We start from the raw sequence: 27,444 nt of genomic DNA, 5'->3' as shown, positions 1-27,444 counted from the left end.
ATAAAAAAATAATTTTGTTGCTGAAGATTGCATACCAGTGTTCGATTTGTTTTCCTGTTGCAATTTCAAAGAGCGAAGGGGGTAAATGTGACTCAAATCTGAAATCATACCTCCCAACGCTCTCCTCGTCTCGTTCTACGTTTCATTTTTCTATCTCCCTTTTCCCTCCAAAATAACCATGCTACCGATTACTGTTCGTCACAATGAGAGAAAGTAAATTATTTTTATCTATTGAAATTTTAGCATCTAAGTGTTTTATGTGTATCAAAATACCCCGGGAGATTTAGGGTTAAGCGCCTGCATGTTTTAAATAAGTAAACATTTACTTTTTTTATTGTTACTGTCGTAATATGAAAAGCAGTATTCCTAAGAGCTTTTTGTATCGCTAAATACGAGAAGCATTTACTAGGTAATCCTGACGAAATACACTAATCTTCCTTTTATTCAGGGCGTTGGCTATTAGTCCCCTGCTCTTTTTTTATAAGGAATTTGTTTGAGCGTCCGCCATGACTTTCTTTTGTTCATTTTTAAAAGAGCAGAGGATAAACGGTGTTCTTAATTCCTTTATTTTCTGTTTGTTTCCTTTGAAGACAAAAATAAGAGCAATATCGGATGAGAGAACGAGAGAAAGCGGGGGGGGGGGGGTTCAAAAGTTTTCCAGGGGCCCGTTTTATATAAAAATTTGTTTACAAATTTTCAATAACACTTGAAAGCTATATCATTCTATTTGACTGGCGGATGGTAAATTTGTTTAAATTATTGCGCACTTTTCAATATAACATGTGCAAGTATAATGTATTTATAAAACGGTACCAATTAGGGATTTCCTCGTTTTCCCTTTCTCTGGTTTCTAACCTGTAACTGAATGTATTATCTACCGCTTTCATTCCCTTATATCTGTCGTCTTTCTATATCCCCTCCTTTCTACACATTTTTTCTCTGAGTTCTTCTCATTTGAATTATATATGTATCGTCTTCTTTCTTCCCGATTTGGATTACGAGGTATATACCCGCCCCCACCCCCTCAATCCTTTCTTTCTGATTTTTTCTTCTCAGTACCTGTCATTTTACATTACATCTAACATCTCCCCCCCCCCCTCTCTCTCTTTTCATCGGTAACGGTTCCGAGAGAATGCCTCGTTTTTGCCAACTTGTATTGATCGGAGGTGGTTGCATTTGTGGGCCTCTCGTCCTATTGCATCGTGGTCATCAGGTCGAAAATTTTGGGTTTTTTTCCCCGTTTCTCAAATAATGTCCCGAAAAACCTTCTAAAATTACTATTGTAACTGTCATTTCACAATTAAACTCTATATCATCTTCCATTTTCTATATTGATAACGTGGGTAGATATCTTCCGCAAAAGACAATATGATGATGATGATCATCATCATCGTATAAAAATGCACGACTAAACAATTTAGGGTTATGGCAAGACAGAGGCCTCAATCTTTCACTAAAAGTAATTTTCTTTTTTAGATTTTTTCATAAATTATATGTTTCATTTAATTCGATTTCCCACGCAGATATTATAGTAATAAAATAATTTTGTTCCTGAAGTTTGCGCATCGGTATTCGATTTGTAATATCCTGAAATTATTTCAAAGAGTTAAACGAATAAAAGTGACTAAAATTGTAAGTCTGAAATCGTACCTCCCAACTCTCTTCTTGTCACTTTCTACGTTTCTTTATCTTACTATTCCCTCAAAAAGAGCAAAGCAATTACTGAAAGTAAAAGGAAGTATTTTTCTTGAATAAATTATAGCATCCGCAATCATAAGTGTTTTTTTTTATTTGTTCTTTCGTTTTGTTCTATTGTCTCCTTCATTTCACAACCGATAATAAATCATTAAAAAACATTCACAATAGTTAAAATTCATTATTGTCTCTATCGTTTTAATCGTTCAATCTAATAGTACAGAGGCGGCGGAGTTGGTAGGAAGTTTCAGTCCTCACCGTCCTCACCCCTTTCAGCAAACATGTACAAAAAATCCGAAGTCTATATAAATTTCTGATTTTTTTTTTCGGCCGGTCCACTCCCTCCCACATTCAGTCACGGAAACAATTTTTTTCCTCTATGAATCTTTTCTACCACGCTATTCGCCAGTTAAAAAAATGAGAAAGAAATTGGCAAAAAAGTAGGAAAATCAATAAAATTTGGGTCGGTGTCAACATTTTTTTTTTTGGGGGGGTGTAGGTTACACATGAAAAAAAGTTTGTAGGATTGAGAGGATTCTATCGGGTGACACGCCATACAAACGTGTTTTCTTTATAGGGGGTGCCTTATAGCGTAATTTATCATCCTGTATCATTCTATTTCCTCCATTTCGCGCGAGGAAACTTTTAGTTCATTATTGGTTTTATCATTTGAAGTAATTATGTTTCCGTCAACTTTTCAATGCAAAAGCTTTCATCTGGGTGAGAAAAGGAAATAAGATGAAGAGCTTCTAAAACCTATCCTATTATAAATTCATTCTGTAAAATGACATGAATTAACAAATTGTATTTTTTAGCCGCTTCATCCCCGTCTCACAGCTCAACACCTGCACCATAAAAAACATTGCTGTCCCTGTATAACATCTTTTTCCAAACATTTTGGTTTAGATGCTAACCATGGTAAGCGCCCAAAATGCGATTTTTTTTTTGTCGTAACGGGGGAAAAAAGGGCCCCAGGACGGTATTTATTCTTATCTCTTCTACCGCGTTACTCGCAATTAAAAACAGAAAATCGGAGGAGACAAACAAGCAACATTAGAGTGTAGGTCAGAACATTTCCATCGGGGGGGGGGGGGGGGCTCAAACAAGAACAATGATAAAAAGTCATCAGTTTGGCAAGGGTCTGAGGACCGAGTTGCAACAAACAAACATTGTGGGATATTTTTTAAAGTAATCTAACCAAAAATAAGTCATATTGTAATTCGTTTAAGTAGATATTCATGGAATTTTAGCAAAAGCGCACTTGTCTGTTCCCCATTTATCTCTGTCTCTCATTCTCTCTCGTCCTCCCTGACATTTGAACATATTTTTTTCGATAATTTCCCTAAATAATTATTCGTTCTTCCTTATATGCATCATCACCCAGGGGAAGCGCCTTTTTGCAATATGAATCACTGACGGATGTCATAAGCACCTGTGTTGTCGGTAATGAGACATTTTTTTTTTAGATACGGTATGTTGGTCGAAAAAAAAAGGATTCATAAAAGCTTTTTGTATTGCTAAATACGAAAAGCGTTCAATGGGTCATCCTGCCGATAAACAGTAATCTTCCTTTTGTTCGGGGCGTTGACCATCTGTATCCTGCTCTTTTCGGAAGGAATTTGTTTGAGTGGCCGCCCAGACATTCTTTTGTTCGGGTAGTGCCAATATCATGAACTACATGGACGTTCCCCTTTTGAAAAGAGCAGAAGATGAATGGTGTGCTAAACTGCTTTCTTTTCTCCTTTTTTCAGAATAGTAGACAAAAATAATGAGAAGAAGAGGGATGATGGGGAGGGAAAAGGTTCAAAAGTGCACCGAGATAAGCTCAAAGTAGCCTACTAAGACATTACAAGCTTTTTGCTTCTCTGAAAATGCAATCGATCGATGAAACCAAGGAGATATCATTCTATCTAGAGTGATATCTTCTTGATTAAACAAATAAGACGAAAATGGTGAATAAACGCGTAGCTTATTACGTGTCGATCTTGTAGAAAAGATGTTAGCGTATATTTATCAGAACAACAATATGGATCAAATCACGTGATCAGAACAAATCACGTGATCAGGCCTTATGCGCGCGCGTACGTGCTCGTCACAAAATTTGTCCTCCCCGTCCGACTCCAACGAAAAAATCGGGTAAAGTTGAAATGATTTCCTATTTTCGGGATTTTTCCCCACGTAGCTGTATATTTTTTTCAATTTGTTATCGAAATAGGTTTATGAAGGAAATAGTGGCAGAGGTTTTAGTACATAACAATTACGAAAAAGCTGAAAAACTTAATTGAATTAAACCAAACATTTCTCGGCTTCTGTAGAAGCCCGTCGTAGCTAAGTGAACGACTCGCTGGGCTTCTGTGGAAGCCCGTCGCACGCAAAGGGTTAATGGTGAAGACAAATATCATACTTATCCTTCCCAGGCAGTTAATAATGTTTTGGGAGTCAAATAAGCTGATACGGTACATTGAACCTCTACTGTTAAAGATTTATGTAAGAACTGGATTTCCATAGCTAAACCACAACTTAATACCAGAGTTTAAATTAAACCAGACTTCAGAATATGGGCCATAGACTTTAGTATTATGATAATTAAAAGGAAGAACCATCAACAGGCCAACATGTGATTTACAGTAGCTTTGGAAACTGTATTCAATAGGAGTGTCTTGTGGAATTACTTGATGCAATGTACGAGTAGCACTTGTCCATTATGTCACCAAAAACTCTTCAGACAAAAATTATTGAAAAATAATTATTTCCTTGCTTAATCCCAAATAATTTCTTTATTCAAGTGACTTGCGTTTTAGAGGTAGAGTGAGGGGGTTGTCATCTCACAGTGATACTATTACCAACCACAATTCAGTACATGTATACATGTTTATTGAATTGATGGATAAATATTGAACATTATACATGACATGTACATGTACTGTAGCTGTTGTTGACATATTTTTTCATCTGCATTCTTTACATTGTAGTTGTCATATGAAAGAATACCACATACATCCGTTCTGGGTTTCTGGAGGTGTGACATATTGATTCAGTTACAGTATATTGGCATGAAGTACAATTCCTTCCCTGAAAAGTGTTATGACCTTTTATAAATGTGTAAAAAGAAAAATATATATTTGTAGGGCAGGGTACATATACTTTTTTATAGATGTTTCAAGGAGTAAGGGTGGGCTGCCTAATACCTTGGTCACATTTGCTCTACGGCGGCCGTACAGCGAGTCGAAAACAGCCGTTTTATTAATTTTAATTCAAACCACTTATATGTATTTTGGACAAAAAATGTTAAAATGGCTGTTTTCACTCGCCGCACGGCCGCCGTAGAGCAAATGTGACCAAGGTATTACCAATAAAAAATAACAAATCCATGCGTAGTAAATTGTATGTTTTGATTAACCATGTTTGCCATACAGCATAAACATGAATGACATTTGTTGTCCCTTCTGCGAAGCTTTTAATTAATTTCTGTCATGTTTACATGTTGTCCTTGCTTGAACCCTCTGGTTAGGCTTGATTCAAGGAAATCATGTAAATTTAAAAACGAGGGAGTAATCCAACTGGAAACAAGTCCGGACTTGCCTTGATCCTGAGCATAAGCAGTAGCACTCATATTCTCGTAATATATTTCTATCAATGATGTCTGGAGTAACCTGTTCATGTCTTCATTCCATTATTAAAAAATATATTTACTGTAAAATCTATGGTTTATTAAGAATTCATGATATCTAAACATTAAAGAGAAAAGGGCTTACACTTATTATTATTATTATTTTATACTGCAGGGTAGGCCTGTTCAGTTATGCAAAACTGCTTTCCAAAGGCGCCCTGCACTTGACAGTCACTGACTACATTGATGATAAGTAAATCTTGGCTGAATAGGAGTATTTAGGGCCTTTTCACATGTGAATCTTGAATCATAATTGTGATTGCTATTGTAATCGTGACTGTGTTCGTGATTCTAATCATGTTCTAGTTTGGTTTCACACGTGCTACATATTCGTCATTAGCCGTATTTTTCACAGGAATCATCATTCAAATTACGAAAAAAATTTACTGTGTGAAAGGGTGGTTAGTATTAAACACCAAGGGGCTTCAAACACAACTGGGTCCCAGAAGACTGGGATACTTTAGTTTAAGATATTTTTTTTAGTGACACAACATTACTCCTGCGACTATTGATCCAGGTTTTATAAGATGTACAATGTAGGGTTAGGATTGCAATAGGGTTTATGTTTAGGTTTAGGGTAGGGTATAGTGTTAAATCCTGGGTTTAAGTTTGTCATTGATTTTAGTGTGTGGAATTTCTAGAGAAGTTGTCGTTGGAGCATACACGTATGTCTTGGAACCATTAAATGGCACCCATCCACAAAACAATAACAACAAAATATGATTTTCACGGAATTGATTTTTCATCAGAGCTGATTTTGAGACATGCCAGTGTACAAGTACACTTGTAGAGCTTACAGTGCAGTTTGACCCAGGAATTCTAGGTCATATTGTATAGGCAAGGTATGTCCAAACTAGAAGGAGACCACTTCAATAATTTTAAAGGATTATGAGATTACCATTTTTCAAATTTAGAGTCACACTTTTAAACACGTTTTGTGTATAACATACAGTAGTTGCATTCCAGCGTTATTTAGCAAATGGTTCTGCATCTGTGTTTACTTTCCTTTTTCAGTATTTCATTTTTGCAGTTTTTAAATGATGCAAATATTTTTTGAAGGTAACCGTCTTTGAAGAATGATTCTGTGATTTAAAATGCTCCCTTGTATAACTTCTTTTTAAAGGAGAAAGATGGTTTAAAACCGTCAATCATTTGGGGTTATCAAAATGATGGAATAAATTACATTTTCTCAGGGATAACTGCTTTTGCATCTTTAGCTAATTTTAGAAATTCAGGTAAATCCTTTTGAACTTTCAAGACCTTCGTAACGGGATTGATAGATCGATGGAGAGTAAAATCATCATTTAAAATATACAATTTTCATTCATATCCCCATGGTGTGAGGCAAGCAGTGACGTATATTAATACTTGGAAGGTAAAGGACGGTGTGATAATATTTTCAGAGTTTATAGAGGCCATCAACCCTTTAAATGATCTGGGTTGAAAATGAAAATGCATGCAAATGGGTTGAATTTCTTCCTCCTACATGTAATTTCTCTCTTCAATTTTATTTGTTGATTATCTTCATGTCTGTTGTTGGAAAATTATGTTTATATTCATTTATATATGTAAGGATTTAACTTTATGATGGATATCTGTACAAAGAACTTTAATATTTCCAGATTGAAATGACTTTTCTTCTTATTGAGGTGTTATACTATGCAAATAGCTAGCATTCTTATTCATGCAATAGTATAAGTATGATGTATGCAGTGAAAGAAAAAAAATCTATTCAACTGTCTTTGCTTCTCCTCATTGATAAGAGTGATCACTCTTTAAACATTTTGTGTTATCACACTTGTGTCTATTTGCTATAAATTTGAATATTTTTTCTTTTACTAGACTCGTATCTTTCCTGCTGTTTTGTCTTTCAGATCTGTCCAAGGCACAGCGAGCCTTCTCAGAAACCCTTTTGAACTTCAACTTTGAATGCATAGGTACTTCACAAACAGATGCTGAAATTGATATCTGTAAGTATTTAATCTATTCTTACATTCAATCAATTTTTACTGATGTTGGTTCTGCAGGTTTGCCTGTCAAAGCCCAGCCACCTTTTCTACATGTAGCATAGTTGTTAGGACTACTTTTTAGTTCAAGGCCGTTAGTTCAATGACATTGATGGCCCATGGTCTTGAATGCCAAGTTGTGGGGGCATTGTGGTCTAGTGTTTATTCCAATTTTTTTCAATTCTTTATTCATTCAAATTCAAAATGGTTGAATAACATGTGTACAATGCAAACAAATTAGAAATGCACAAAAATAAACCAAAAGATGAATTGATGTTCAAGAAAGTACAGGCATCATGTTCCAAAGGATATTTACATAAATCAATATTAAGGTTTCCTAAAATGTAGAGTTTCTTACGTGAACATGAAATGGCACAAAGTAATCTGTTGTAAAAGACATAGTACTATACTAGTACAGTCATAGCATTGATTTCTGTACTCTCTCCCTTTGTGTAATCTTCATCCATACATGTACTTTCCTGTTACAGACAATGCTTGTACCATTTTGATTGCTTACTCGTTTAATTTTTTAATTCAGTAATTTAGAGAAACTATGTATTACCGGTATGTCAATGTATTTTTGGAAAGTGTGAATGGCAGGCCCTACGTTATAGCGTGGCAGAGTGAAGTAGAAGAATTTCATTGAGGTTTTACTATCCTCTATACCATGCATTTATAAACCATTGCTTGAATAGTATTTACATCTCTGGGGAGATTATTTATAGCAGCCCATTAGAGAGGTTGATTTATTTATGAGAACAGTAGTGAATACATTTCAATTGGTACTCCCTATCTACCCACAGATCATGGGAGTGTTTCACAAACTAATAATCGTATTTCAATAAGTAGTTGCAAGTGGTATCACTTGGGGCCATTTCATAAAGCTGTATGTAAGTTAAGAGTGATTTTATGAATGACTGGTGATCCTTTCTTGTGGTAAATGGTATAGGCCTACACCAAAATATTTATCGGCGATGGTGAAGCGTATGAGAAAGATTAAAAAATTGTTCTTAAAGTTGCTGTTATCTTACGAACAGCTTGATTATAACCCCCTGATGTAACGCATCACTGCATTGGTTTGAGGCATGTGGTATCATGCAATCATCACTGGAATGATATGTTCAGTGCGGGCGCTCTAAGGGTGTGTTTATGCTTCCATTGCGAGGACAGAATCAGCGTTTTCAAACGTCGATCCAAAACGCCGATCGTAAACGTGGTTCTGGGAGTGCTGTTTATGCTTAACTTTTCAGAGGCGAAATCACGATCCCTAGCTGGCTTCGCATTCGTTGAGCAGGAAAGCGAGGTCAAATTGGGCGCGCCTTTTTTCGAAAGTATTTTTTTCCGAGTGTTGTTATGGGGAAGGTACGTCGACTGTTATATAAACATCGGACAATTTCCGATATTTTAGTCATTGCATGGAGCTTCTTGATATAGCCATATAATTTCCACCATGGTGAGGATAATAGTAAGAAAAAATAAAGAATATTTAAGTACACAAAATAATAAAACATCTATTTGTTTATGCTACTGGGGCATCTGGCGATGTCTCCTCATTATTTTTTGTAAATCCTTCAACATTTATCGTGATGACAAATTGGAAGAGTAATACTAGTGATACTACTTAAATCAATTATCACACATGCAAATGTAACAAGGGAGATGAGAGGTAATTCCGTGGAGGTAACATGCGACCATGGAGCAATGCGACTGTATTAGCCCGCGGATTTTCATCTCACAGGAAGCATGTACCAAATGACGTCATTTAAACACGTTTACGATCGTGGTTCTGTTTATACTTCCCCAGAAAGCCTGATTCTGGTCAAACGACGTTTACAAACGCACCTTTTTGTGAGTTTACGATCGGCGTTTTGAAACAGTGTTTAAATGAAAGTAAGCATGGACGCAACCGTGTTTTGGACTAATCACGTTTGGAAACGCTGATTCTGGCATGAAAAGTGGAAGCATAAACATGGCCTTAGTTTAAAGCATGACTTTAGTTGGACATCAGTAGGTGGTTTCAGACCGCCTCGAAGTTCGCCAGTTCCAGGTATTCTCTGATCGGAAAATTTACCCCGATCAGAAAATACCAGGTATTTTGGCGGTGTGAAAGCAAACTACGCGTAATATCCCCGAAAGAAAATACCCGATAAATAGTAGGTACTTGGCGAAATTACGAGAACTTTCGCGGGAATTTTTCCAAGGTCGTGGGTATTTTGGCGGTCTGAAAGCAAATTACGGGAACTTTTAGCCCAGCGTGTCGTTGGGTTGCTGCTGGGCTAGTGATTTTGAATTTCGCGCCTTGCTGCTTATCAGACCATACTGCGCATGCTCGTAACTTCAGGAACTTATCCCGAAGGGTATGTTTCAAGGCGGTGTGAATGCAGGAATAATTAATGGGTATTTTTCAGCCTAAAAAAGTTCTCGTAATTTAATGGGGATTCTTGTGATCGAGGCGGTTTGAAACCACCTAATGGTTGTGATACACCCCGTGTTCCCTCAACTGACTGAGTGGAGGCATTTCAAATGGAATCCAATTATTAACTGATGGACGGGTTGATTGATTCAGGTCTTCTGTGATCGTTTATGATTTCAGAATCGGAATACCACTTTGAGTCATAGTCTAGAATTTTGTAATTTTAGGGGGATGGCAAGTTATCCTGGATTCACATTATAGAGACATTAAGAATCAGGGTACTAATGGATAATTCGTTTTTCATTCCCGATCATCGCAGAGCAAAAACAGAAATCAACCTCATGGTTTGGTCTCTGAAAACACAAAAACGAAATCACAACGAGAAAAACCTGTTGTGATTTCGTTTTTGGAGATCAAAAACAGAAGAATGAAATCAGAAATACTTTTGGGCTCTTTCTGATACCTCATTCTATACTTGTGTCTGTTATATATCAAAAACAAAATCAGAACACGCTTTCTACCCCCTGATTCTGTTTGGAAAAACGCAGACAGCGAAAACGAAATCGGGTACTCGCTTTCCACTTCTTGCTCTGTGATTTTGTCTTTCGCACAGCCAACAGCCATATCGAAATACGTTATACACACGTGCACGCAGTACAGTTCATGCATGATACGACCACGTGCAACACAAATTCACGTTAACATGGCTTTTTCCAGCGTTTTCGGACCTTCACAGACAGTGGCGTAGCTAGGATTTTTTTCCCCGGGGGGGGGGGGGGGCAAGGGGGAATAAAAGAAAATGAAGGAGGCAGCGAAATGAGATGAATAAAATATAAAAAAATATATATAAGACATGATATTTGCTATGATGTAAAAATCTATCACATAATTATAATTTTATTTCAAAATGCCATTTTTCTTCTGGCTCGCTTCGCTCGCTGGCGACTTTTTTTAAAACAAATTTTCCCACATTTGCTATGGTGTGTCCCCTCAAAATATTTAGATGATTACGGTACACAACTGCATTGATTGATTGATTGATCGACTAAATTTCCAAAGCGACTATCACATAATTAGAATTTAATTTCAAAATCATTTTAAAAGACAGGGAAATAAATTAAAGATGACAAAAAGGCAAACAAAAGCGAGTGAAGGTAGAATGGAATGAGGCAAAATCTAAATTGGAAAAAAAAAAAAAAAGGGACAAGATATTACTACCGGGCTGCTGAGGATTGAAGATAACGAACGGGAAAAAAAGATGGATGGTATATACCGGGGGTATATAGCATAATTTGAAAGTCTATTATAAACTTGCTAAATATCCAAAGCTACCGGGGGCTCTGTCCAAGAGTCAAGACCCCGTGCAGTGGAGGCTCTTAACCTGTAACTTTTAAAGGGCTCTATAACGGCCCCCTATATGGACCCTTCCTGCATTAACCTTTGCGTTGAAGCGCTGGCGTACGGGGGGGGGGGTGGATTGGTTCCACAGCCAAGGGGAAATAAAAGAATATGAAGGAGGCAGCGAAATGAGATGAATGAAATAAAAAAAAATATAAGACATGATATTTGCTATGATGTAAAAATCTATCACACAATTGAATTTTATTTCAAAAGGCCATTTTTCTTCTGGCTCGCTTCGCTCGCTGGCGACTTTTTACAAATTTTCCCACATTTGCTATGGTAGGCCCCCTCAAAATATTTGGATGATTACGGTACACAACTGCAGCACTGAATTTATGTGTAGTGTGAAAGCTATATAAATATACACGCAATTTGATTAAAATTCAAGTGGCCATCTGTAAGGTTTAAAATGGCTTTAATATCAAAATGGCTTTAATATCAAGAGGTTCCCACTCATAAAGCATTGTTGTATGAGTTTGGACCATGGCCCCCAGAAGTTCTACAACCAAACAAAAAAAGAGGAAAGAAAGAAAAGCAAAGGAAAAGTGTTTGATATTTTTCTGAATATCACGTCAAAATCTATCTTCATGTTAGATTCTCATGAAAAGGTATTTTTTCTATCTCGCTCGCTTCGCTCGCTCCGGACTTATATTAAGCTACTTCTTGCCATAAGCGCCATACTGGGCACCCTCGAGCATATAGGGCTTCGCCCTGATGGGCACAATCATAACAAAAATCCTTTTCACCGTGGCGTACAAAAGATATTATATTATCTTTTTAACACTATGTCAAAATCTATCACAAAATTGGATTTTTGCCATTAAAATGTCAAAAATTTTGCTCGATCGCTCCGCTCGCTCGCATATATATATTTTTGTCCGATACTCCATAATATCGCCCCCTCAAAATTTTTGCCTTATGACTCCATTGCCTGCTTTATGATGTGACCGGGAAATTCTTGGTTCTTGCCAAACCCCCCCCCCCCCCCAGCCACCGACCCCTGTTACGCCACTGCATGCAACGGGTCAAGCTAGTGTGTATCTGGTTGCCCGAGTCGAGTTCTACAAGTTAGGATACGTGGTTACCCTGGCTAGGCCGTCGGGATATCCCTGGGAGCCCCTTGAAAAATTACTTTATTTTAATTTTTAAAATGCGATAAATAGCCCTTTATTCCCTTTAATTTGGTTAATTTGAGCCCCCTAAATGTGCATGCGCCGGGTCAAGTCAGTGTTTATCTGGTTGCCTGAGTCGAGTTCTACAAGTTACGGGGTACGTGGTTACCCTGGCTAGGCCGTCGGGATATCCCTGGGGGCCCCTTGAAAACTTACTTTATTTTAATTTAAAAAATGCGATAAATAGCCCATTATTTTTTTTATTTTGTTAATTTGAGCCCTCTAAATGTGCATGCGCCGGGTCAAGCTAGTGTTTATCTGATTGCCCGAGTCGAGTTCTACAAGATAGGATATATGGTTGTCCTGGGTAGGCCGTCGGGATATCTCTGGGGGCCCCTTGAAAAGAAAAATAAAAAAAATAAAATTTTCTGTCCTTTTATTCACTGACGTTTGTCCCCTGAATGTCCTCCTACTAGGGCAGGCAAGTGATGTGGATGCCCGAGACGTGCTGCGCCTGTTTAACCCCCTAGTTAGCTTTCAAGACCCCTAATTTTTGAATATCGAATATCGAATATTGGTCCAACTTCACACGTGTTTGAATATCGAACCTGAATATCAAACCAACTTCACAGTTTGAATATCGGATATCGAACATCCAACCAACTTCCTGCCGGTGTATGTGCGAAAGACAAAATCACAGAGCAGGAAGTGGAAAGCGAGTACCCGATATGTTTTCGCTGTCTGCGTTTTTCCAAACAGAATCAGGGGGTAGAAAGCGTGTTCTGATTTTGTTTTTGATATATAACAAACACAAGTATAGAATGAGGTATCAGAAAGAGCCCAAAAGTATTTCTGATTTCATTCTTCTGTTTTTGATCTCCAAAAACGAAATCACAACAGGTTTTTCTCGTTGTGATTTCGTTTTTGTGTTTTCAAAGACCGAACCATGAGGTTGACTTCCGTTTTTGCTCTGCGATGATCGGGAATGAAAAACGAATTATCCATTAGTACCCTGATTATTAAGCCCAGTGATGCATGTAATTGAGATGATGATGATGGTATGAGATGAGCTCAAATCCAATTTTCTTTTCCAACTTCCTGAATATGAGAATATTCAATGTAAAACAATACATACTGTACATATTTCTCTGAAACAACTAACCTACCTCAAAAGTACATGTAGGCCTATATGGAACCAGAGAACTGAAACATGTAGTGTAGACCCACAGCGTTATTGCCCTTGTCGTTTGCATTTTGATGAAATTATAACATGATAGAAAACTGAACAAATAGAAGGTCCTCTGAATTTTTATGCTACAATTTAAATGAAATCTTCAGTATTTTTTATGCTTATTACATTTATTAATTTTTCTATAAATCTTTGGGTGGACTTAGATTTACCCCTTTTAAATGGACATACCTACATATTGCCTATACATATTTTTAACTTATATTTATGGTTTTTGTTGATGATTTTACAGACATGTGGATTCAACAATTGAACAATAAAAATCAGATCTCTGCGTAATTACCGAATCCAGTGAAAATGTTCAACAGGAGTGATCTCATGTTAAAGGGGCCATTGAAATACATACATAATTTCATTCATTGACTTCACAGATAACTAGTAAGAATTCAACTTTACCCATGGGAACAAAAGTTGTTCTCTTTCCCATTGTCGAATAGGATCAGATTTTCTTTTATGAAAGGATTATGGTTGGAATGTTTATGGATCCACCCATGCAATAACATGCATAATTTTACAGGAAAGATATGTTGGGAAAATGAAATTGAAAATAAATTGAAATTTCCATTGGCAAAGGTAGTGTACTTCCTGATGAAACTCTGTAATTAATCTGGGCTCTGTAACACAAAAGTTTGGGATCAATTGCTAAATAGTGATGACCAATCAAGATCATTGTTTCATGCCCATAAAACCAATCAGTTGTATTCTTTCATATTTTATATCCATTGCAAACCTTTGTGTTACGGGGCCAGGGAAGTACTAAATGATATAGGCCTACTGAAGGGGTGGTTTTTACAAGTTTATTTATGAGAATTTAATTTTTTACATGTAATTTCAAATGAAACAGTAAAAAAATACACAAAATAATGAAGGAAACTCTGGCATAAATCCGGACTAAAATCGTATTGGAGTTTGAACATATTCCAGCAAGTGCCTGACCTTTTCCCCCTACGATTAACATTTACTTTTTTTTTATTTGCCTGTTGTTTCATATCATAGTTTATTTCATACCCTCCCTCCCCCCTCTCTCACACATTTATACTATTTCTATACCACATTCTGACTTTTAGGGTCAAATTTTAGTCTTATTTTGTCATAAAAAGAATTTCCTCAATGATGCCATTGTGCTGATTTGAAACTAATCATACCTTAGGAATGTTGTCCTTGTCAACACTACTCTCATTGTAATTCTGAGAATTTGAATATGCCTTTGGGTACTTTTTATTGCAATTTTCAGATTTTATGAAAATATTGTTGTTTTCATATTCAGGCTCTGCCATGGAAAAGTATAATTAGCTTGTAGTGGTTCATTTCAATGAATTTGTGTTGAAAAGGTGGAATTTATTTAGAGCCATTTTCATGTGAAGAAAGTAATTTTTCAGATTCTCAGGAATCTGTTACCTTGGTATTTTCCTCTTTTGATTGTATTTTATAACTGAATTTCGTCCCAAATAATTTGGCTTAGTGCTTAGAAGATTCAAATCAAATTATCAAACCTTTGTCCCTTGGTAATGGAAATGTGATTATTTGAAATTCAAAGGTTTAAAGGTTGAAAAAGTATATAAGATGTGATGTCAGTGTATTATAGTCTTTCATAAATAGGCCTATTCTATATGCATGTGTTATTCACTATGGCGCACCTCAATGTAAAGTATGTGATCAGGTCGTCGTCGTAACAGAACGGCTAAAAAAGGAGCGTGTAGATAGATGGCAATGACTCATTCATTTCAAGTGTTCTGTAGGGATTTCATTGCCTCCATCAATCAATTTGTCACTAATGTTTGCATACATCTAATTGAGTTTTTTTTTTTTTTTTTGGGGGGGGGATAATCCAAATCTAGTCAGTCAATAGCCTTGGGAATTATTTAATATCATACAAACTTCACAGCTTTATATTTGTTTCTCAATCAAGGATAGAACAGATAGGCCTATAGCGTGTTACATGTATAGCACATCCAAAATAATAATAATAAGATGAAGGAAAGTTGTTGGAAATGCTATGATGATTTTATCATCAGTTAAATAGATAAGTTTCCAATTGCTAGTGATTTTTTAGGAGTTATTTCCTGATACAACATGCATTTTCCTCATCCAAGGCCATGTACTAAATCCAATGCTGGCAGCTACATGTACATGTACATACTGTATGATTGTTTTCATGTGTGTAGTTTAAATTACTCTAGTTACAATTTTCTAATGCCAAGGGAATAGCGATCTCCAGTATCTATGTTTTCCAGAAAGTGAAACACTACTTTTTATTTCCTAAGAAATCAGATATAATGATAAGTCATAATTGGATATTTTGGTGTATAGATATTTTTTATCAGGTGGTGATTGCACATTTAGTTCTGTTTTTATTATCAGAAAATTACCATCTTAGATAGAAATGGAAACTGAAACAGAATTTTGTTGTTATAAAATCTTCAGATCTTGCAAATTGTGCACCAAGAGCATATAATTCTTATGCATCACATGCATACACTTCAGAATATAACTTTAAAAGATGTTGAGTAATGAAAGCTTAAAGATAAATGCCAGTTGTGGTAACGATCCCAAAATGACTTTTTATAGAATCCAATAAAATGACCACCCAAGTGTCTGTATGAATAAAAATATGTGCCAAAGGATTCTGGAAGAAATTGTGTAATTGCTGAAAAATGAGCGAAATAAACGTGGATTCTGGCACTTCCGTCGGGTCTTTATTCCAGCAATAATAATATACACTGTCCCACATGTGCCTATCTGTGTTGGCGATCTTCAGTGTGATCGTTTTTCAGCTTAGATTTTATGATTTCACAAAGTTCAGTTTTAATATGTAACTGTACCAGATCTAGATCCACGATGATTTAGTAATACTTAACCTTGGTTTTACAGACTTTCTCACGAAATCAGTGTTTTACTGCAACTACTTTCATTTAGCTTTAACCCCCTTTTCCTGATTTTCTTCTTTTAAAATCACAGCACAATCCTTGAAGGAGTTTGGTCGTCTTATTGCCTTGATTGAAGATGAGCGGGATCGAATGGTAAGAAATACATACACTAAGATGTTTCTATTTAAGGCATAGTAAGGCCAGTATAATTGGACATTGATGGTTATTAATGAGCACATCCATGTGTTACTCTGTGGTACATGAAGAAAGATATTATTGACAGTTTGATGGTTATAGCATTGAAAATGACAAAAATTACTAGAAAAAGATTGGGTACGAGAAGGAAATCTCAGATTAATTCAAACCCATAAGGGATTCATGTTGTGTGTTGTGTGAAGATGTTTCCTCTTCGCTACAGACAACCTTCAAAGGCTGATGTTGTGAATGCTTCGCCCATATTAAAGGTGACGTCCTGAACTGTTGAGATTCAAGCAGCATTGTAGGCCTATGTGCTATTCAGTGAAATTTCTTGGTTCAAACCCAATATAAGGTCCTCTTTGGTGAATGGATTTGTAAAAGTTTTGCTTGATATGGAAACATTTATTGTGATTGATCCTTTTTTTTATTGTTGAAAATGATTTGGATAGATGTTTGACTCATCCTGGAGGAGTTCATCAATCTTGGAATCAATTTAAAACCAATTCTAGTTGATGGAACACTTCTTTGGTAATTCTGCTGTAATCTTACAGAATCATCTGATCAGATTCAGGAGTCATTTCTGTTTTATTTTTTCTTTCTTGCTGAAATGTATAAAAAGAATGTCCTTTATATACTTACAATAAAAGAGCATTATTAAAGGGTGTGGTTACCAACTGTATATTTAGCACGAATATAAAAAGTAATATTTTAATCAGTGCCAAGATAAGCTAAGTCTTAAAATAATAATTCATAGATTGGTTTAACATTGATCTTCATGTGGAAGTTAAATTAAATCCAGGTGTAACCTCTAAGTAAAGTACTTCTGAGTTAATGACCTTCTTTATACCAACAGATGTACATAAAGATTTGTACCTTAATAAACATCCTAAGATTCTTGCGGTCATTATGCTGCAAACCATTCCCCCTTCTCTCTCTCAAATCAATCTTCGACTATCCATGCCAAACTATGATGTAATGGTGAGACAAACCACAGCCTTGTACATTCTAGAGTTCATTGAACCTCTTGTATGGATTTCTACGGAGTGTCTTTTCTTGAAATGAGTATTGACCAATGTAGATCAATTAATACTAAGGTCATATTCATTGATCCATGACATTGCAAAACAATTCTAAACTGATAGATTGAAAAGGAGAGCATATGTATAGGTTTCATATACTTTTCCCAGTATCATGACTGTATACAAAATAAAAAACAAACAGAAGTCAAGATTGGCATATTAGCATAGTATATATCTGCATCAAATTATATAACTAAAATATATGACATAAACAGATAAAGATAATGAAAGAAATGGTGTCCTTAAATGCTATTGTACAAGGGCTTACCATAGAAGAAAGGGAGGAATACATGTAGTAAGTGAAACAAACTCACAACCTAGAGAGTGCTAAATATTCAAAATTATATGAAATTTAGTGTTTATAACAATATGTACAATTTTTTATATTAAAATGCAATAAAGGAAACCCTGTGTGAGGTCATTGTATTCATTTTTGTTTACCACTGGATGCAATGGGGAAGCAATTGATATATCTGACTTTGGTGAAAACAGTGATTTTGAGCCCAAAATAGACACTAAAGTTGATATTTCTGTTTGTAGACTAGGTCTACGAGAAGGTAAACAACTTCAGCCAGCTCGGTCCGGGTACTAGCAGGGGGGGGGGGAGATGCCGTTGGATCTCGAATCATGGGAGTTTGTGAATGTGGTCGATACGTGCAAATAATTCAGGGTATGGGTCACCGCCGCCCCTAATAATTCAGGGTTCAAAGGGTTAATCTAATACAGTCATAATGTGAACATCAAACAGAAGAAAGTAATATCAAACACCTGGGTACTTATCTTGAAAAAATTATATGATACATTTGTGATTATGTTTTATATGTATGTTTTTTCTCTAGCTTGAACATGCCAAAGATCAGCTCATTGTGCCACTTGAAGCCTTTAGGAAAGAACAAGTTGGTCCTGCTAAGGTAAATATCGATTATTATCATCTACATTGTATATAGAGCGTTTTAGCCATACATTTAAAACGCATATTTTGGTCTGCATCAATTGCCTGTGCAGTATCAGAGTGTATCCCTAGAATGCCCGAAATTCGAAGAATATTGTAAAGGCTCCTGTACAAAATTTGCTATTGAATATGAGAGCATATTCAACAGTATAGTGCACATATGCGAATGCGTGAAATATACAACGCGTACAACAATGAAAGCAATGCGGTGCGCAGCATAAGCACAACGACACTCGATTACGTTATAATTAACTACATGCAAGTCGCATGTCAACTACCAAGTTTGATCTTATGAAGTGAAGTGATAAGACATGTTTAATCAAATTTCTCCCTCTTCTTAATTGCTAGGGGTGGGATAGATGATAATAATTATATTGGATGGCTTTCTTTCATGGAATACCAGAAATGTTCAACTCGTTAGGGCCAATATTCCACTCATCTGCGATTCATGGAATATTTGCCCAAACTCTTGGAATACTTTTGGTATTCCATTCTGAGCCATCCAATATAATATAAATATTATCATTAAAATAAATCAATGAATAATGAATGTTTGGAGATAGGTAAATGAAAGCTGATACACGATATTCCATAGCAACATTCAAAGGGCTCTGCAGTCTGCCATTAATCTATCATTATATCATTAAGACTGACCATTGAGATTTTAATGAAGATCATTATAACAAGCAAATCTCAAGAGAGGAGGCAAAAAAAAGATTGACTAAAACATAAGGGGAAAGACACAAAAAGTTGAAATAATGAATAGTAGTACATATTGAATTGTATTGTCATTTATCCATTATATTTTATTATGCCGTGTTATATTCTAATTTCATTTTCTAACTCCCTTCATATAGCAAAAGTACAGTGGCATACTGCCTTACCTATAGTTATTTCTAATAATTGATGTTTTTCCTCTTGTGTACACAGGAAGGAAAGAAAGACTTTGAAAGACAAACAGAGAAGTTCTGCAAGTCTCTGGATTCATATGTCAGTTTATCAACAAGAAAAAAGGAAGCTTCTTTGCAAGAGGTAATCCACTCAGAATTCTATCCTATACAGGAAACTGTTACGATGTCATCTTGAAGTGCTGGGCTCCTGTCTTACAAAGAGTTGCGATTGATCTGATCGACCTCAACTATGGAAAGCCAGCAATATCAACATCTAATATTAATGTTTGCTCAAAATATTTTCTAGATATGCTTTAAAGTGATACATTCATTGTTTTCTTGAATTTTGTTAACAAAGGATGTTGTGTAGATTTTTTGTTGACAAAAATTGTGACATCGATGTATTTCCATACAGTTGAGGTTGATTGGATCAATCGTAACTTTTTGTAAGACGGGCCCCAGTTCTCACAACTTGGCCAATGTGTGTAATTGTATCGTTTTAGAGCATGATGTTTCCAACCATCCTGTCAATATTTGATAAAACATTTTGAATTTGGGAAATAATTGGGAAATCCTTTACTTATTGATCAGTGAGTAGTAAACAGGCAAATCAGAAAGAAGTATTCAATTTCATTTCAACTTAAAGCACTATACGGGTCAATGAACTCCCTTTTCTGATGAGCCATGTCTATGCCTTAATTATGGATTTGACTCTTTAAGAATCATGGTCATAAATGAGTTACCACTTCAGGTCTTTAAAACGTCAACTTGTCTTTATCGATTTGTATAATTTTCTTCATTTTCATGCGAAGGGCAAGGTCATGTATATTTAAATAAAACAACAATCTCCTAGTGGACATTTTGTATAAAGATATACTTTGAAAGTAAGATGCGTAGGGTCAAAGGGAATATCCAGGAAACGGGTAGGAAACAAGTTTCCACCCTGCTTCATTGGGTCTCTGACAGCTTCGGGTCTATTAACAAGTTATGAAGGCTGCACATGTGTGGAGGAAATTGGCCTAGATATTCTGCCCTTATCCACACTTTGGTAAATCGGTACGACTGTAGTTGGCTTGATGGATGTCTGTGAGATAGAGATCGAGCAATGGGTTGTGGGTGGGTGGATGATTGGAATAGGCAATGATTATGGAAGATAAATTGAAACAAGAGTGAAGAGAAAGACGTCTTTTAAAATCCTCCATCTGTTGCATTGTACTAAGCATTTAAACAGTGGATGATTCATTTTATTTTCAGCATTGTGCCCTGGTTTTGTTTGAATCATATTATAATGACCCTTGTCAGGATTATCACAGATTATTAGTATATTTTGTCCTTTGTCTTTTTTTCCCATTTTATTTATTTATTTATTTTTTTGGTGGGGCAAGTTTTATATCAGCTCTTGTGATTATTAGTGATTTTTCTAGTACTAGAGCCGTATTGGCTGCCTTTTACTTTTAAAAGGTGGTTAGTTTAAGACAATTTTTTTCATAGCAGGTACATTTTTTTTTACGGGGCTACTTTTCACAACAGCTGCCTAAATTTGCAACATTGGATAAGCTTTAACATTGCAATGAATGGGGATTTCCAGGGTCCTTTCCAGCACTTTAAGGGCTAAATTGCCCCAGCCCCTGTGTAATTTTTTCCTTGCTTCATAGACTAGTCAGGTGAAGGACATATTACATCCCCACCTGTTTGATTTTGCATTATCATGTTGAAGATCCTAATGAGAATATGTGAAGGGAAATTTGCTCAATCTTTTTTAGGGAAGGAACACACACCCTATCATGCTTCAATCTATATCACTATCTTAGTCCCTCTATTTAAAGGTAGTAAAGTAACCATGCTTTTAACACTATTTTTGGTTTATTAATGACCCCTTTAAGTTTCTATGGTATACAACTTGACATTCATGATTTACCTGACTTGCTCAAGTGTACGTAGAAATGGACTCAGGACAAACAAATTGCTTGTTGAAACACCAATAAAGAAAACCTGTTGACATTTTTTTAGAGGGGTTAGTCATATATTCAAATAAATCTTAAAAGATATTTGGTGTGCAATGTAAGTTTGAAGAGTTTTTGAGACAGTTGATTTTTATCTCAGCTCAATTAAGTTTAGAGTATCTTGGGGATTTTTTTAGTTGCCAAATACAAGCTCAGTATAAAAATTTATGTTTTCAGCATAATGCAAATGGAGTTGAAACTCTGAAACATGTGATAAAGTATCAGAGATTGGATCTTATCATGACTATCAATTCAGAAGTTCAAAGTGTGATAATAATGTTTGTTGATAAACTATAAAGATAAAAGAGAAGGCGCAGCAATGACTACCCACATGACTTGTGTAGGATGATGGATATCGCTTGTTAAAGGGATTAATTAACTTCATTCATCGAAATAAAAAAAGGCTCCTGACGGAATGAGAGGTATGCTGAATCTCTTTCAAATGTATTATCACACTTATTTTTAGTTGAAATGTTAGTTAAGATATTAAAAAAAGGTGATAACTAATCATGGTTTGTCTCACACCTGGATTGAGATCTCCAATGGGCAGATTACTTCAATGGCCTAGTGAAGCGCCATGCATGCAAGACATAGAGACTATGCTTGATAACTTTTTGGTATGGAAAAGTGGTATGGTGGAACTCTTTATTGCGTAAGTGCATACGTGTAGATTATACTGATTGTATTTAACTGAACATTTGACAGAATCTTTGACTTTTGAGATTTTTATGTTTTTAAAGAAACCATTCTCATCTTCTAACTTTTGGCAGTCTGTAGATCAGTACCATTGTTTCTGGAACTGTCTATGATTATGTGACTATCTCTATAGACTGATGATGAGAAGAAGAAAGTCCAAATTCTGATATAGATTTAAAAGCCTTCTTGCTCCAACAGATGATATCATCTCCGTACATGAACTACAATCGAGGGTCTTATTTTATACCCCTCGTTCTCCTCCTCATGCAAGTATAAGAAATAATATCTCCATATTCTTGTGGTTACTTATCTCATCCCCAGCCAGCCTACACTGCCAGACATATTATCTCAATTTGTTTCCATGGTGAATTGTGACTCATGTGACACCTGGGGAAAATTGATTTTTTTTTTTTTCCCGGTACTCAAATGAAGTTAAAGAACTGAAAGAAAGGGTGACGTTGAACTTGCAGAATAAGAAACAGTCGCTTTGGAAAGTGAAATAAGGAAATTTGGTTCTTTCAAGATCTCTTTAAAACCATATTGTTTTATTTTCACAGATGAACCTATTAATGACTTTATTGATATCTCAAAGGGGATGTTGATATCTCTCAGTGGTCAAAGGGGGTGTTGATAAATATTTGCAATCAATGGCAAATTTCTTTTGCAGTTTTACAATTGATGGATCAAGTTTAGCTGTAACTCCTTGCTGCCGACCAGCAATCAATTTCATATTTGCAATGAGTTTCAAGATATACATGGTTGATTTGGGGACCCCAAATTAGAATTGCGATTGATTGTGAGTTTCTTGTTAGCAATACCCCATAAGTTTGATTAAAATCAAAGGACTGATTGTTTTTACTTCCCCTCTTTAATGGCTTTATTCAGAATCTAAAACTGTATTGTTGTTTTTTTGCCTTTTTTTAGATAGTGGTGGGGATGGGGGTAAATACAGATATACATTTTGTATCTTTTTAAAAGAGATAGGGTCATTAATTTGATGATCAGAAAGTTATTGGTTTTTATTTTCAACTTCTTGATTCTGTATGGCAATATTCAACATAGGATCAATAGCTAACTATGATCAGCGAAAATACCTATATTATGTGACGTATGGATGTTTTGCAATCGGTTAAATGAAACTTAAAATCTTACTATAACGCAAATATAGGGGCCTTCTGAGTCCCTCCAACTCACAAAATGTCTAGTTCTTTTTTTGGATGCAAAAATTGTCAAATCGAAAGTTGAAACCTAGTTCTCATCTCTATAAATAAGACATTCTATAGCTTTTTGGTCTAGATCTATTTCACAAGTATATTCATAATCTGATAGACCATAGATATGGCATGCTGTTTGTTTTGGGTAGAATGTGCTTGACGATCACATATTTTATGTTTTTAGCAGGAGGATGTTTTCATGTTTCATATTTTCTACCTAATTTTTCAGGATATTGCTTCTCCTTGATCTTATTATGACTCTTGCTGTGATCTTTCATGAATATCATGAAATGGGAGAGGGCTGCTCTGCACATGTTCATTGTTAAAATATGATTGTGTTTCTAGAATCGTAAAATTCACAGGCCAATTTATGCTGTTTCACAAGTTTTATTCCCCATTAGGCCCATGCATTGGATATGTGTGCTTGGTTCATCAACATACATCAAGGCTCGACATTAGCGGTGGCCCGGTGGCCCAGGGCCACCAGAAATTCACCTCGGGCAACCATTATTGATAAAATGTTAAGTTTTGCTGGCCCGAATCGGGCAACCAATAATTGTCAAAGTAGCGCAATTTTTCTCCCGATTTTGCACGCATTTATCAACTTTCTACAGTTCAAATTGCAACCCAGTTCGACATGCGCCCTTTTTGTTGATCTACACACAAATACACACACACAAAGTTTGCATATTAGGCCTTCAGCTATAGCATACAGTAGCTATTATCCAGCCAGCCGCGCCGGCCGGCTGGCGTGAGCTTTGCATGAAGCCACTGCATACAGCTGTGCTCTAGATCTAGCTCAGCCTATTCAGACTCCGGGAGCTGCGATAAAAAATGTTGTTGCTAAGAAATCTTCCACAGAACTTTGAAAATCTGAGTCAAAGTCACATTTTACACCAATGAAATGACATTCTACAGTCTATATTACGAAAATTTGGTGTACCCTGATTATTTGCAAGCATTAAGAAGAGGAATTATGACCTCTCTTTTGACTACAAAAGACAGATTTCCAAATGAATTAATACACATAAAAACACATAGGCAAGTACATCACAGTCCCACGTGTGCATTTGTATGTATGTTGATACTTGGTTTCTTTCGAAGCTGTGTCTTTTCTATCCAAAAATAAACAGACAGTTTCTTTCTTTCTTTCTTGTTTATAAATGACTTCTTAAATCACTCTTGAGAAAGTAAATACTTTGGGAAGGCATTTCATTGATATGAAATGTGAATTTTTCCAACATTTTGGCAAATATAGGGAAGGACTTTTCTCACACTTTTTTTTCCAGATATAGCTTTTGCCGTTTTCTTCTTATTTTTTTTCCTATCATTTTTTTTACAGCACTTGGTTAAACCATTTATACCCCTTCCCATTGAATATGCCTGATTAAAATATATGTTTCTACTGAAAATAAAATAATACAAACTAAAGGATATAAAAATAGAAATGTGCCATTCCCAGAAGGTAAGTGAAAATTATTTGCTTGGCTTTTAATTATATTCCAGTCAGAATAGACTGTTACCACAGCTGTTAAAAAATATTCGTAATGGCTTCTTAATTTTCCCCTTTTCCCCATGTTTATATTAATTTTGTTTTATTCATTTTTCTTTAACTTTCTTTTCTTTTTTTTCTCTCTAAATTTTTTCTTTTCTTTTATCCCGGTTTGTTTTTTCTTTCTTCATTTTCTTTCTTTTGTTTTATTTCACTTATTTCTTTTATTATTTTTGTTTTCTTTTTGTAATATACTTTTTGAAAATTATTTTCATTTGTTTCCCCCTTTTATGCATTGTTCTAATTTTGCAGCATATTTTTCTGTGAATTTCTCCTGCTATAATATGCTGCAAAAGAGAAAACAGAAATAAACTGGATTTGGGGCCTGCATAATCTAGGTTTTAGGATTTAAAGAGGAAGAAATGAAAAACCATTGTTTTGTACATTTATCTGAGTTTGCTATGCACTATTTATTTACTTTACCATTATGAGTGTGTGTCTATACGGAGATTAAAAAAAAGTCCACACAAACTGCGAACAATAAAATTAATTTGTTCTCTTTCAATCATTTCATTTTTACAACGATAGAAACAATTTATATTTTACCACAAGCCAATTAGCAAAGTAAAATAACAGCAAACAAGGTTTACATTACAAGATGATAAAGTGAAAGTAACTTAGTGGTAGTGGCTGCAGAATTAATATTTCATAAGTTTGTTTTATTAATTTTTAATGTGTTTCTTTATATTTTTCGGGCCACCAAACTTTAGTATCGGGCCACCAAAAAAAAATTATTTGATGGTTTTGGTGGCCCGAACGGGCCACCACCAAAAAAAGTTAATGTGGAGCCTTGCATACATACATTACATTTGAGGAGTACCAATTACTTACTCCCTCTCCCCCTGTAGATTTGATTTGTTTGTTTTTAATCAAACAGGTGAAACTCATACACTATAATGAAATAATATCATAACAATAACAGAAGATTTTGTTTCATGTATTCCCTCATTCTTTCAAAGCATTGTTAATAAATGATTACATATATATCCAGAGGTCAATATTTTGGCTCTCTATAAATAGGTGAACTAATTAAAACTTCTAAGCCAGTTTTAATTTTGACCGCTCCCTTGATAATAGGTCTTGTTTTGAAGGAAATCAGCTATTGTCATTGTACACCATGTGATGTTAAATGATATTACCTCATGAACAGTAGGGTATTAGTTTTGTATATTGCACAGTATGACCTATAATGTAACGTCCTTGCAACTATTTAGTGGATGGTATCTATAAAAGGATATGAAAATACCTTGGAGGTTCAGGATGGTCTTGCATTGTCTGAAATAGCCAGAGAGGGCCTCTAAATAGCCTTGATGTTTTCATTCTTAGCGTATCAATTTCTTTAACTAAAATTAGAAGTTGAGTTTTCCCTCTTTTCATAAAAATAGGTTGAAAATTCTATAGCAGCCTTTGTGCAGAAAGAAAATTAAGGTAGATGAAGAAATTGCAGTTTGTTTGAAAATTTGGATCTCTGAAATAAAATCTATACTCTAGATTCCACTTAAGTTGATTGCAATCAATAATGATATGAAGTAACATTTATTTCATTTAGCCAGGCTCTATTAAAGGTGATTACAATATAAAAAAAAAAGGGATTTATAAATGTTATCTCGCTGTTGTCTCATGAAAACAATTTATATTACCCTCATTTGTTTTCATGGCTACTTCAAAGCTGTCTCAGTCCCATTGCAGTCCCACTTAATGACATTCCTGTGGTGTCAAGGTACTTTAACCTCCCATCCCATTACAGGGGCCCTGTTACAGGAAGAGTTGTAATCAAACAAAACCGTAATCAAACACAACCCCAAGAATATTAAACACAACTTAATTTTCAACCAATCAAATGAGAATGTTTAAGATTTGCTCTTGATATTTTTAGTTGCATTTTAAGATACAACTCTTTCTGCTATCAACCCCGGGACAATCATGGATGATCATACAAAATGTATCGTCTCCCTTACAATATATGTCTATCACTATTTGTATACTGACAAAGATAATTATATGCAATAATTCCTGAGAGCTACATCTTATATGTATGGATTGTGCTGAGTAGAAGTACTGATTGCACTTTGCCGGGGGGGGGGGGGGGTGGCAATATAAGGAAGAGGGAGTGTCTGATATTTCTGAATATAAAAGTAACCTGTAGGTAAATTATAATATTTTGTCTCCATTTTTCTCTTTTTATTTTCCTTTGTGACTTTCAACCTTTTCCAAGGTAGAAGTCATCTTTGAATGACATTCTTTGATGCAATCTTTGTCTATATGTGGTTTGCTGGTATAAGATCCCTGTTTAATGCCAATAAGCTTGCGTCATCGTTGCATAGTTATTCCAATATCTCTTTCAGCTCACTCCCCTTCATAAACGTAACCTTAATCTTTCCCCAGGTAACTCCATTTCTAAAAGTATGTTTTATTCAAGGTTTTCATAAAATTCTGGCCGTCTGCCT

General features: G+C 35.5%; 1 protein-coding gene across 7 annotated transcripts in view; it reads left to right on the top strand.

The window, feature by feature from the left end:
* LOC129260765 (rho GTPase-activating protein 26-like) overlaps window positions 1-27,444 on the top strand; it is a 99,831-nt gene that overhangs the window by 27,024 nt on the left and 45,363 nt on the right. For all 7 annotated transcript variants that reach the window (XM_064114483.1, XM_064114481.1, XM_064114484.1 and 4 more), the window contains exons 2-5: window positions 7,240-7,335; window positions 16,505-16,566; window positions 18,530-18,601; window positions 19,573-19,674. In XM_064114483.1, coding sequence (XP_063970553.1) covers window positions 7,240-7,335; window positions 16,505-16,566; window positions 18,530-18,601; window positions 19,573-19,674 — 332 coding nt within the window. The remainder of the gene's footprint in view (window positions 1-7,239; window positions 7,336-16,504; window positions 16,567-18,529; window positions 18,602-19,572; window positions 19,675-27,444) is intronic.

Source organism: Lytechinus pictus, unplaced genomic scaffold (genome assembly GCF_037042905.1).
Source record: "Lytechinus pictus isolate F3 Inbred unplaced genomic scaffold, Lp3.0 scaffold_19, whole genome shotgun sequence".
NCBI lineage: Eukaryota > Metazoa > Echinodermata > Echinoidea > Temnopleuroida > Toxopneustidae > Lytechinus > Lytechinus pictus.
Note: the sequence above shows the minus strand (reverse complement) of the source record. Positions and strands in the feature narration are given on the sequence as shown.